Below are 13466 nucleotides of genomic sequence, written 5' to 3' on the forward strand. Positions count from 1 at the left end.
TCACAAAGCAAAACACACAAAGGCTGAGATATGGGTTGTTTTCTGTTCTGGTTTTATATTTGCACTGTCTGGTTTGAAATACAGAATATATATGAAATATATCTATATATATATATATATACATATACACACACATATATATACACACATATATGAAAAATATATATCTATATGTATACACCTATATATATACACACATATATGAAATATATATATGAGAAATATATATGAAATATATATATATATGAAATATTTGAAATAGAATGTATATGAAAAAATAAGAATATATATACACACACTGTGTATGAAGTGTATACAGAACAGAGAAATCCCCATCCCGACTCTACAGTGGTAGACCAAGATCCAGTTTAGAGAGAAGTACATAAGGAGACAAATCAAAATAAGCAGGTGGAAAAACAGAAGGAGAGGCAGAGAGTGGGGAAAATAAACCTTCTTGCCTACACTTTTAACAGTAGTAAATACTCTTAGCATGACTGTTAATTTGTACATATGTATATGTTGAAATTACTCCTCTAGATGAGCATCTCTAATGTTTCCATATGAAATCCTTCTGTGCATGGAACACCTTCTCTTTATTTTCTGCTGCACTGTTGGAAAAGCAGGAGCTCATCACAAAGAGAGAGACTCTGCCATTTGCTGCTTATCCTGGAAATGGCACATCAGTGATGAGAGGAAATTGCCTTTATCTTGTCTCAGCTTTTATTTCTGTGGAGTATCAGGAGCTTTTTCTCCTTCAGCTGAGAAAAGCTGAATGTTCTGCAGGGATGAAAACCATTTAATTCTGCATTTAATTTGATGTGACTACATACTTGATATCATTGGCTTTGGTTTTTGTTCTGGTGGATTTGCAGACAGGAAGGCTCACACTGCAAGTTTTTTAACCATGCCAGTACAATAAAAATGAACTTAAACAGGTTCAGATCAGAAGCTGAAATAAATATTCTGAGATCAGAAAGGAAAACAAAATCAGTATGAATCTTGAGTTTAAACAGGACAGCTGTTCAGTTACAAGGTTTCTGTGCAATTGTGATGTGGAAGTCTCATTTTAGGTACTACAGGAGATGTCTGCAACATAAATTCAAGTCATTGGTGGCACTGGAACAGGTTTTCCAAAAAAGCTGAGGCTGCCTCATCCCTGGATGTGTTCAGAGCCAGGCTGGACTGGGCTTGGAACAACCTGGGAGAGTGGAAGGATTTGAAACTAAATGATCTTTAACATCCAACTCAAACCCTTCTGTGAGTCTGTGATTAAAGTAATGTAAATTATTTTTACAAATTTCACCTCTGAATCAGTGATAGTGGTGTTAGGAAGGGATATTTTATTTAGAGGAGAGAAACAAGTGGGTACCAATTCCTCAAAGACACTGTGAGGAGTGTGTAGCAGCAAAATCACCTTTTCCTGTTGTGCCTAATTCATTCTTTATTTTGATTTCAAAATTAACACCGACTTTGGAAAAAAAACAGCATCCCAAACTCTTCAGGATACTCAGGGGGTTCAGGTTCAGGATACTCTTGGGGGGTTTTTTTCTATTATTTCTAGACTAAAATTCGCACATTAAGAATGTGCAAATTCCCTCCCCCCAGGAATGCCCATTTTCTGTCTTTTGATTGGTAAAACTTAACAAAATATATATTATTAAAAGTGAGGGGTTTTTTTAAATTTAATTTTGGTTTTCTAAAGTGGGTTATTTGCTTTGTGATATATATATATATATATATATATATATATATATATAAGCTGCAGCTATTAGACTACCCATGTTGTCTGTAGCTTTAGACACATTTGATTGAGCTGTAGTTACTGAAGAGTTTTATGCCTTAAGCAAGGATTACATTTATCAGTGAATTTTCAGCTATCTTCGTGTTCTTACAGTCATAACTTGAATATTAAATTGTTAAAACTACCAGCAAAATTTCCAAGTCAAACCAAAGATGCTGTGTCCACTTCAATTAACACAACAAATATTTTAGAGCTCTTCTGTTAAGTGTCCTAACTTGAACCTCACTTCTATAAAATTAGATTTTTAATTTTGAAAATGCCAAATAATTTGACCTTCGCAGTGTTGGGACATAGTGTGTGTGATTTTTGCTGTCAGGCAGCTCAAGGCTGGGTTTCCATCCAGACAAGAACAGATCCAGCCCTGCTTTAAGGTCCTTACAGACATTTACATTTAATTTACATGATTTAATTAAGTCAGGCTCTGTTATTCCCCCTGTGCCAAGAGGACCTGAGTGCAATCTGAGCCCTACAGGAGAGCTGGCACTACCACACCTGAAAATGGAAACCAAACCTTACCTGCAAGAAAGGTCATCTTGTGTTCTTCTTGGAAATTAAAGCAGGAAATCATATCACTGGAGAAAAAAACTTTAGCTTTAACAGTCCTAATCTGATTGTAATTATGGCCTGTGCCATCCATGGAAGAGCTTTATGTGCTGTCCTTAAAGCACAGCTCTGCAGGTGGATTTCAGCATGGAAAAATTCAGCATCCCCAATTTAAATGTGAGAGCTGTGAGAGCCCCAGGTTCCAGGGCATTAATTAACAAAAATTGAGTGCTGCACCTCGTCAGCAGCACCCAGGGGAGTCAGACCAATGGACCTGGGGAGAGTGAGTCACAGAAATTCCTGCAGAACTCCCCCCTAACTCAGCAGGGAGCAGGGCAGGGCTGGTGTTGGTTTCCTGCTGTAGCCTGACCTGCCCAGCTCTATGGGCAGCACTTTTGCTCTCCTGTTGCTGTGGCATGGTCAGGTTCATCCCTGAATTCACAGGGATAAACCTGAATTGCTGCTGTCAGTGTTGGAATCCTGCTGGTGCTCCCTCCCTGTCCATCTCGGAGCCTGATGTTGGAAAATCCCAGCTCTACAGAGACAGAGCAACTGAGAAGCATTTTAAAAGATTTTATTCCATTATCAGTCTCATAGAAAGGTGAGACACAAAAGATGTAAAACTCAGCACCATTCTATCAGAAGCCACCCTATTTCCTGGTTACAATACCCTATAAATGTATTTCGGCCTATTAGCTTTTGCCACACAATGCTGCTAATACTTCTAACACCTATTATTTTGAAAATGCCAAATAATTTCACCTTCACAGTGTTGGGACACAGTGTGTGTGACTTTTGCTGTCAGCCAGCCCAAGGTAACCAGCAGCAGGGGTGTCCATCCAGACAAGAACAGATCCAGCCCTGATTTCAGGTCCTTTATTAAGACCTTATAAATATATTTCACCTATTATTTTGCACCATGTGGTCTTGCTACAATGCATCTTTCACAGTTCTAATTCTCAAAAATATCTGGTCTTTTTGCAAGGCCATCTTTTGAAACTTGTTTCTAGTTTAATCTCTTTCTCAACCATGTCATCTCTATTCCATGGCCTTCCTTATCAGCACACCTTATCTCAGAGTTTGCATACAGATGTACAAGACTGTGAGCTTTCAGTCAGGTTTTGGCAGTCCTTTACAAATCCATTCTGACACCTGCAGAGGTCAACAGAGCAGCTCCTGCTGGTTCCAGTGAGGCCTGAAAGCTCCTCACCTGTGCAGCCTCTGCGCTGACTCCGGGCTCCCAACCCATCCAGGAATATTCTGTTTCCATGGAGCCACCATTGATTCAACCCCAGCTGAATGATGCATAATTGAGCAGCTTCTGTTCACTGCAGCAAATGAGTTTTAAAAGTCCAGCCTTGCTAAGCAGGGGCACCTCACTGAGGTTTCCAGCACAGTTTTCCAAGTTTCCCAGCACTGGGCAGGAGGTGCTGTCTCAGAACATCCTTAAAAATGCACGAGGCCGCTTGCGTGACAAGGCACTGACAGGAAGGGAAGGGAGCGCTCCTGGCCTCACCTTTCCTGTCACCATTTCATTATTTATTGACAGATTTGCTGCCTTTAGCCCTGGGGTGGGTATTGATTTACACAGTGAGGCCCCTTTTGCATGTTATTATTATAACTGAGACACCTCATTAAATCCAGGCAGGAAGGGATCAGTTGTGCAGGTGCAGCAGCCCCTTGAGGCTGGGCATCCACATGGCTTATCCATAGGGTCTGAATCCATCTGACCCCTGGAGTTAATCAGTTTTTCCTTCCTTACTCAGCTCAGTGTCAGAGAAACCCTTAAAAATCCATCAATTCTCCTTAAAGTTCCTTCTGGAAAGGACAAAGCATCTGGCAGGTGTTTAGAAAGTGCAGCACTGTGTTAGAGACCCAAGTGCTGCTTAGAGAAATGCAAACCAGAAACGTGCTTCAATTCCTGTTCCATTAGATCTTCCAGGAAGAGGTAACAATGTGATAATCAAGGCTCCTGCCATCCTCTCAGGCAGCTGCACAGTCTGTTGTGTCAGTGGAGTTCAGATGGATGATCTCAGTTCAGCTACAGCAGTCATGCTTTTGCTCTAACACATCTTGATCAAAGGCTTTTTCTTGGAATCAGAAGGCTTAAATCTAAATAACAAAATGAATCACCTTTAAAAAAGAGAAAAAAAAATCCACATTAGTTGGAATCCTCATTTCAGTCACTTAAACCTAATCTCCAGTAAGTAGAAATCATTTAAAGTCTTGCTGAAATCAATAGAGTCGGTGATTTATAGCAGTAGCAAATTTGGCTCCTGAACTCCAGATTTCCTGATACCCTGGTGTTCTTTAAGAGATAACTCCAACAATTGTAGTCAACAGCAACTGTTGTTTTTATTTTGCTCTGTGAATCACAGCTGGTATTTGGAGTATTTTTATGAAATGCCAGTTTCTGCAGACTGCAATGTGAAACATTTAACAAGGTGTTATGGATCTCCAAACCATCCATGAGGGTGCAGTTTTGTGTAGAAAGTTATAAAGTACAGCCTGCAGGGTGACAGGGAATTCTGATTTCTCCAGCTAGAAATGGGAAACCTGGCTATTTATTTTTCACTTTTTACGTTAAAAATGTAAACAGCACAAGGGGTGGGGTGTTTTTCTGCCTGCTGAAACACAGAGAGAAGCACGAGAGGATGTGATGCTGTGGGTCAGAGAGCCGGGAAGGGCAGGTTGGGAGCTGAAATGAATCCTGCATTCAGTCAGTTTAAAAGTACTGCCCAAATGCTGAGCACTTTAATCATTTTTCCTGGGCACCTGAGCAGAGGTTGAAGCTGCTCTGGAGAAGGGAAGGGCACGTGCCTGCTCTCACAGCAGCTTTTTCACTCATGAGGAAGCCAGCCTTCCTTCCTTCCTTCCTTCCTTCCTTCCTTCCTTCCTTCCTTCCTTCCTTCCTTCCTTCCTTCCTTCCTTCCTTCCTTCCTTCCTTCCTTCCTTCCTTCCTTCCTTCCTTCCTTCCTTCCTTCCTTCCTTCCTTCCTTCCTTCCTTCCTTCCTCCCTTCCTCCCTTCCTCCCTTCCTCCCTTCCTCCCTTCCTCCCTTCCTCCCTTCCTCCCTTCCTCCCTCCCTCCTTCCGCCCCTTCCCCCCTCCCTCCCTCCCTCCCCAAACCTTCCTTTCCTTTCCTTTCCTTTCCTTTCCTTTCCTTTCCTTTCCTTTCCTTTCCTTTCCTTTCCTTTCCTTTCCTTTCCTTTCCTTTCCTTTCCTTTCCTTTCCTTTCCTTTCCTTTCCTTTCCTTTCCTTTCCTTTCCTTTCCTTTCCTTTCCTTTCCTTTCCTTTCCTTTCCTTTCCTTTCCTTTCCTTTCCTTTCCTTTCCTTTCCTTTCCTTTCCTTTCCTTTCCTTTCCTTTCCTTTCCTTTCCTTCCCTCCCCAAACCTTCCTTCCCTTCCCTTCCCTTCCCTTCCCTTCCCTTCCCTTCCCTTCCCTTCCCTTCCCTTCCCTTCCCTTCCCTTCCCTTCCCTTCCCTTCCCTTCCCTTCCCTTCCCTTCCCTTCCCTTCCCTTCCCTTCCCTTCCCTTCCCTTCCCTTCCCTTCCCTTCCCTTCCCTTCCCTTCCCTTCCCTTCCCTTCCCTTCCCTTCCCTTCCCTTCCCTTCCCTTCCCTTCCCTTCCCTTCCCTTCCCTTCCCTTCCCTTCCCTTCCCTTCCCTTCCCTTCCCTTCCTTCTTCCCCTTCTGCTGCTTGGCTGTTCTCAGACCTTCTGCCTTTTATTCTAGATCACCTCAGAGCATTATTAAATCCAGTTTGTCTCGAAAAAGTGGCCTCAGCAGGAGCCTGAGTGTGTTGATAATGGTGTGCTCCTGTCGACAGATAGCGAGCTGAGATTCTCACTCATATGGCCAGCCAGAAATTTGCACATGGAAATTCCATCTCCCTTTCCATTAATCATCAACACTGGGTCTAGACAGTGGAGTCTTGGCATTCAAAGCACTCTTCAGAAATGTTTACTCTACTTGTGGCATTTTGCTGCAAGAAAATAACAAATTCCAACAAATTGTGAAGGCAGCTCTGCACTGAGCACATCCTGGGACGTGTATCAGCCAAGCAAGGAGGTGCAGGACTGATCCTCTTCACCCACCCTTCTTTGCAAGCAGGACACAGGGCCAAGCTAAGCAAATAATTGGCTTTATTGCTCATTAAGTGAGTTTGTCCCTGTGCTGCAGAGCCCTGCAGGTGAGGGGATGCTCTCGGCGCACTGCGGACCCGAGATGGACAGGGAGGCAGCACCAGCAGGACTCCAACACTGACAGCAGCAATTGTGAGAAATGTTACTGCTGCTATCAGCCTGGCTTCAGACCAAGCTGCTGCTGTCCAAGAAAGCTTTGCCTGCTCAGTTTTTAATGGTGTGTCAGTTCTGGATGTGATAAAGGCCTCTGAGCATCGCTTACACTCGTTTTTTTCAGCAAACCTCTCACCTTGTCCTTGCAAACTCTTCACTCTTTCCTCGTTTCTAATGCAGGTTTTCTCTCATAGGCAGTCTTTGTCCTGAAAAACAGCCTCTGAGTAGCAGCAAAGGCTTCACTGATTTATTTACTGTGCTAGTGAGCTGGAAAAACCAACTGTAATTTTTTAATCAGCATAAACCTGAGCTTGGAACTACGTCAGCAGCTCTGTCTCCTTTGCTTCCTTTCAAAGGAAAGCACAACATCCCATCAGTGCTTCCCCTTCCAAAGTCAGCAAAGCCAGGAGGAGCCCAGCAGAGTGGGACTCCATCTGCACAGCACTTGTACAAGGTCATAATTTGCTCCTAAATCCACATAATTACATCAGCACCTTCCCTGAGCTAACAGGGCTGTGGGATCTCAACCCTGGCATGGTTTTTGATCCCATGGAATCATCCCTGAGAAATCTCTGAGAGCTTTTTGCCTACCCACTCACCTCCTGAAGCAGGATGTGTGAATGCCCTGTTCAAGCAGCCTCATCCTTACCTGTGTTAAATAAAACACCCTGTCACAGTCACCAGCCCTGCTTCTCAAAACTTTCTGAGATAATCTCTCAAATAGCACAGAATTTCCTCCACATGGCAACCACAACTTCAAAACCCTCAGGCTGTCACCCTCACTGATGGTATCTCTGTTGGAGTGTTGTGAAGACAAATTGCTTTTCCTTTAGTGGAGGCTCTGATTCATGAGAAAATGCATTGACCTCTCATGTAAAAACTTGGTAAGAGCATCTTTTTTTGCAGTCTGCGATGATCCTTGAATTGAAAATAGCACAAATCCTTAGAAATATTTTTTTTCTGGAGTAGATGAAAGAAAAAGAAAAACACCATGCAAGCTCTCTGGCATTTCAAAGAGGAATGAGGTAAATCTTTTGGGAGAAAGGAGTGCTTCTCAGCTTGGTTTAGTTCTGCAGATGAGACAGCTATCTTGAATAAAATCCAAGAAAAATTCAGCAGTGATGTTTTTCCCTGCATGTAGTCTGTCAAATTCATCCCAACCCTTCCCACACCTGAAGCTGACCTCTGGAAAATGACTAAAAATGTCTGTTGTGGTTTTTTTTTTGGTTTTGGTTTTTTTTTTTGTTTTTTTTTTTTTGGGTTTTTTTTGTGTTTTTTTTTTTTTAGCAAAGTGTTTTATATCAGCTTAGTTGTACTGAAATAAGGATTAAGGACTGAAATTATTTTTATTCAGTGTTGCATTAACACAGAAAATACTCCCTTTTTGGTAGAATGTGTTGCTTATTGTAAATATCACAGTAAGTGATTTTTAGCATTTGTTTACAAATATTTATTTGAACTAACATTTTCTTAAATGTACCATACTAAATAATTCATTAGAGGGCTGGCCATTAAGGAAAAAAAAAAGACTGAGGTAGCTCTGGCTTAAATTGCAGCATTCAGATTTGGCTGTGTGCTCATTATTTCTGTACAAACTCAAGGTTCTTATGCAGCAAATCCTCCTTTCTTAAAAAATTGCAGAATCACTGAAAGGTCAGGGTGGGAAGAGACCTCTGAAGATCATCCAGTCCAAACCCCATTTTTAAAAATGCATCAGAAAACTGGAGTTTTAGAATGTCTTTTGTACTAATTAAGGCAAAATGCATGAATTATTAAACATGCTCATTTACAGTGCTCATGCACTTGAAAGGTTTGCTTTCATTACTAATAAGGCACAAACATAGCTGAAAAGAGGTAATTAGAGCATCAAAGGCAATGAACCATCCTGAAACTTCATAATGTTTTGCCCAACAAAAACCATCATTCAGCTGAACAGCAAGGAACCAAAAAAAATGCCTGAACTGTTGTGTCCAGAGGATAAGAACCAAAGTATTCCCAAGCAGCTCCAGAGATACAGCAAGAAACTGTTTTTTTCTGCTTAAAAATACCTCCAGAATTGATGTAGACATGGCAAAGGTGAACTCCTGTGGTTACATTTCAAAGATTGTGTTTTCAAGTCAGATACCCATTAGTTCTTCTAAATCAAAGACTTTTTTTCTTTTTTTTTCCATCCTGCGATGTTTCAACCCTAGCACAGATGAAAAAAGTTCCATTCTCAAAATTTTTCTTTGCCAGTGATTTTAATAATGTGCCCTGTTTTATAAGCAGTTGCAGAGAGAGATGCTCCTTGCAGACGAGAAGGAGCAGTGACACTTTTTATGATGGGAAAATGTGTACATCACATCAAATAATGAGGGCTCTGCATAAGCCATGGCAGAGCCTGTGCTTTGAGTACCCAGTTCTGGAGAACAAGTTACACTCTGTGGTTTCTCATTACTGAAATCCTGCTGGAACTTTGCCCCCAGACATTTAGAAAATTGCAGTAAAATGACTGCATATTGTTTACACAGATTATTGACTACGCTTTCTTATGTAGATTTAAAGGGGGGGGGGAAAGATCATTTTTACATAGCTCCAAGCTCCTAAATACACTTGAGAAATGTCTAGACAGCAGCTTGAAAAGCAACCTCCATCTCTGTAAGGTTCAGTGCTCTTTTTTTTTTGTAGTCCACTGATACCCGTGGCTCTCAAGAAGCAGCAAATGTGCCAAGGCACAGAATCAGCTCCGTGAGGGACCCACGGGGAGCTGTCAGTGAGCCACGCTCCAGCTGCTGCTCCACACCAGCTCCTTCCTGGAAAGCCAACCAAAAAACAAGCAGAAAATGCAGCAGAAAGAAGGAGCAGGTGTAAAATGTCCTGGCTGGTGTTAACAAGGCAGTGGCAGCCCCTCGCAGGCAGTGGTGGGTGACAGACACCTGTGGGAAAAGGCAGATTGTTGTGGGAAATGGAAACATGGAGGGGTTTGGGTTGGGAAGGATGGCAAAGATCATCCAGTGCCACCCCTGCCATGGCAGGGACACCTCCCACTGTCCCAGGCTGCTCCCAGCTCCAATGTCCAGCCTGGCCTTGGGCACTGCCAGGGATCCAGGGATCCCCACAGCTGCTCTGGGCACCCTGGGCCAGGGCCTGCCCACCCTCACAGGGAACAATTCCTAATTCCCAAGATCCCATCTAAACCTACTCTCTTTTAGTTTAAAACCATTATTCCTTATCCTATCATCCTATGCCCTTGTCCCGGGTCCCTCTCCAGCTGTCTTGGAGCCCCTTTAGGCAACGTTACCTCAGCGAGAAGGAGCTGAGCTAGGACAGGCTCAAGCAAGGGGCTCTGAGGTCTCTCTGGTTCCCTGTCTTCTCCAGGCTGAACAGCCTCAGCTCCCCCCTCCTATCTCCAGAGCAGAGGTGCTCCAGGACTGGGTTCAACACAGAACATTTTTCCTCTTCTGCTGGGGCTGAGGGACCCCAGTGGAGCATGGGAGTGGGAGAAACCCCCCCGCCCTTTTGATCCCAGCAGTCTCTAAACATTCCTGGCAAGAGGGAAATCATCACTTTGGCATTAGAATCAGTCCCAAAGCTCTCACAGCTGTTGTTGCCATCTCCAAGGTGCATTCTGCTGGCCCTGACAGTGAAATCCCCACACCTGACGCAGCCAAACCAAGCTCCCCAAAACCTCCATTGGACAGAGGGCCGAGAGATGTGGGGAGCATCCCTCTCACTCCTACTTCTCTCCCTCTGGAGAGGAGTGGGGTAGGAGCACAAGAACTTCCCATCCTGGCTGTCTCCTCCCTCACAGGGAAAGCTCTTTGGAGCCAACCAACCCAAAACCTGCATTTTGGAAGGACTTGCACTACAAGGGGATGCAGAAGAAGTGATGTGACATGGGGTTCTGTGTGAGTAGGTGTTGGACAGCACGGATGTGCCCATGGGCAGCTTGGCTCAATGCCTGGGGAGAAGTGCCGTGAGTTGGTGCCTCCCTGCTCACACAGAATCACAGAATAATGAGGTTGGAAGAGACCTCTAAGATCATCAAGTCCAAACTATGCCCTAACACCTCAACTAGACTATAGCACCAAGTGCCATGGCCAGTCCTGCTGTCCTTCACCCCAGCAGCAGCAGCATTGTTGCCGTCTCAGCTGAAACAGGTCTGACATGCACAATTGTGCTTGGCATGAAAGGCACTGCAGGAGAATCAGGCAAACCAAGGAATAAAACCCATTAAAGCTAACACCACCCATTTCTCAAGAGGCAATCAGTGTGATTACCATGACAAACCTCCCCCTCTCCCTCCAACTCCACGGTGTGTGTCAGGCTCATCTCGAGATACTCCCATCTTACTCCACGGGGGTAACACACCACGTGCACTGAGCCTGTGCTGGAGATGCATCCAGAAAAAAACATATGGTGTTAGACTGTGCCTGAGGGATTTCTATAGGAATAAACAAGGATCCTGGCCAAATGCAACTCCTCAGCAATTCTCTGTCTGTGACCTGGAATTACAGATAGAGCAGATGCTGTTGGTCTTTTAGCTAAGACTTGCAGTGCCTTGACTTACGTGGGAAAGCAGAGGACCTGTTTTATTTTAGGTCATTGGACAGCTTTTAGCTGGGCTAGAAAGAACAAAATTGTTAAACATAGTTTTATTATGAAGAACTGCTTTCCTGGTCTGTTGTTTATGCCACTGGCACAGGTCAGCCTTAATTTTTCCTGCTGTAAATAGCTCATGGAGAGCTATACAGGTGGTGTGGTGCCAAGAGTCTCCTGCTTTAAACATTCAGGATGCATCCCATCTGTAGATGAGACTCTGGGTTTGATATCAACCATAAAAAAAAAAGCAGCTCCATACCTGCAGAGATCTGTACAGAAAGGAAAATACTGTTCTGAATTCTCCTGTAACTGTGCTTTTTTTCATACATAGATGAGGTTACACCATCAAATATTTTTAGAAGGGAATGTCATTATGTGCCTGATTGCCTCTCATTTCCTTGAAGGAACATCATGAATGCCTAACAGGCCCAGGAGTCGGAGGAAATAATGAATAAGAGGTTTTCTTGACAATACAAAGCAGAAAGTTGATACAAGAGCTCAGGTGCCAATCCCAGTGCATTTTGTTACCACAAACCAGCAGCATCTTGGTGGTCACAGTGGTAAAGTTATTAGTGAATTAAACACAGTGATGATGGTTGACAGGTAAATTTTGTCATATGAGGGCAAGAATGTTTCTGTTTTATTGAGAAATCTCTTGAAGACTACAGCCTTAGCACTCTTGCATCCATTTAAAATAGTTTAGTCATTCTACTCAACCCTGGGGATCATTAATTGGAATTGTGAAGGTTTCCATTTAAAATGGAAAATAAAAAGTAAACTCAGTAGTTTACTGAGCCTCTGCATTTTCCAAGATTTTGACAAAGGAAAACCAAGAACTTTTCAGATTTTGAGAAAAAGCTCCTGGTCTTTTCATTTTATCTCCTTCATGCTGTGACTGCATGTAAAGAACACTGCACTCCTCATTCCATTGTGAAAGCAAATATTAAGAGCGAATATTGTGGATATGCCCAGAAGGAATTTACTGCATAATTCTGTAAGATTATAGCAGAGTAAATGGCTGACAAATAATCTGTAAATCATAAATTGTGATCACAGATCCTCCCCTTTGGCGGCCAAACCACCTTGAGTCGCTCCCGCCGGGTGAGGCCGCGCAACGCACGACCCGAAATAAAATCTCACTTGTCCCTTTTGCCTCCCCAGGTGATCTCATGCATTTGCCACCCTACCTTAGGATGGACTTTTTATTGAACCGTGGCGTGCAGGGCACGAGCAGAGACCTGGGTTTGGGGCAAGCCTGCTTGGAGCCACAGAAAAGCCGAACCTTGAAGCGTCCCACCGTGCTGGAGCCGATCCCCATGGAGACATCCTCCACGAGAGATGTCCAGTCATGGCAACCTGGTGCTGTGGCAACGTTACCTCAGCGAGAAGGAGCTGAGCTAGGACAGGCTCAAGCAAAAATGAGCAGCTCCCAAGAATCCCTGCTGGACTCCCGGGGCCACTTGAAAGGAAACAATCCCTACGCAAAGTCTTACACCCTGGTATAACGAAAAGAGCATGGCTGGACAGTGGCTGTAAATATTTACACTGAAAAACAAAACAAAACAAACAAACAAAAAAAGCCCAATGAAAGCTACCTTTTTTTTATTGAATTCCAATATTTATAATTAAAGAAGAAGATTGCCAAAATATTTGACAAAAAAATAATAATATGAACGACAGACAGTGCAAAGACTCTCTTGCTTTTTTTCTGTCTGAGTGTGAGCTTCATCTGACTGGACATCTGAATTTTTGGGTAAAAGAGTCCAGTTTTCTGATCTTCACAAGCGTTTGTGTTTTTACTGATTTTCTACGAAGTGCATGGAGACTTAACAAAAACATTTGAACTGGAAGTTCCATCAGACAAGATTTAAAAGGGAAAAAAAATTCACAAAAAAAAAAAAAAAAAAAAGAAAATCACCCTCTTTGTGAATTCAACAGGAACATTGATTTGGAAAAATGAAGTCTTTTGTCATGTTTGCACTTTTTTTTTTTTTAATTAGAAAATGGGTCCTTGATTGTTCTTTTTTTTGTTGTTAATTAGGATGAGTGATGTCAGTGGAGTGAGGAGATTGATTTGGGTTTTTTTTTAATATTAATTTAATGAGACACTCTTTGCATTTTGTCTATGCGAAATAAAAGGGTCTTCTGCCTTTATTTGTGATGTCTGCTTCCATCACCTTTTGCTGTGGTTTTCCCAAAGTGTGATAATCATGTCAGCGCCATCCTCTGAATAATGTCTTTTTGTGCCTTG

The 13466-nt window shown here is 42.9% G+C and overlaps 1 protein-coding gene across 2 annotated transcripts in view; it reads left to right on the plus strand.

The window, feature by feature from the left end:
• Window positions 1-13033, plus strand: part of DSCAM (DS cell adhesion molecule) — a 403090-nt gene extending 390057 nt beyond the window's left edge. The window contains exon 32 of one of the 2 annotated variants that reach the window (XM_058825080.1): window positions 12439-13033. In XM_058825080.1, coding sequence (XP_058681063.1) covers window positions 12439-12720 — 282 coding nt within the window. In that variant the 3' untranslated portion in view covers window positions 12721-13033. Of the gene's footprint in view, window positions 1-12376 lie in introns of both variants that reach the window. The other variant, XM_058825079.1, reaches the window with a different exon arrangement.
• The last annotated feature ends 433 nt before the right edge of the window (window positions 13034-13466 follow it).

The sequence above is a fragment of the Ammospiza caudacuta genome, chromosome 2 (assembly GCF_027887145.1).
Source record: "Ammospiza caudacuta isolate bAmmCau1 chromosome 2, bAmmCau1.pri, whole genome shotgun sequence".
Lineage (NCBI taxonomy): Eukaryota > Metazoa > Chordata > Aves > Passeriformes > Passerellidae > Ammospiza > Ammospiza caudacuta.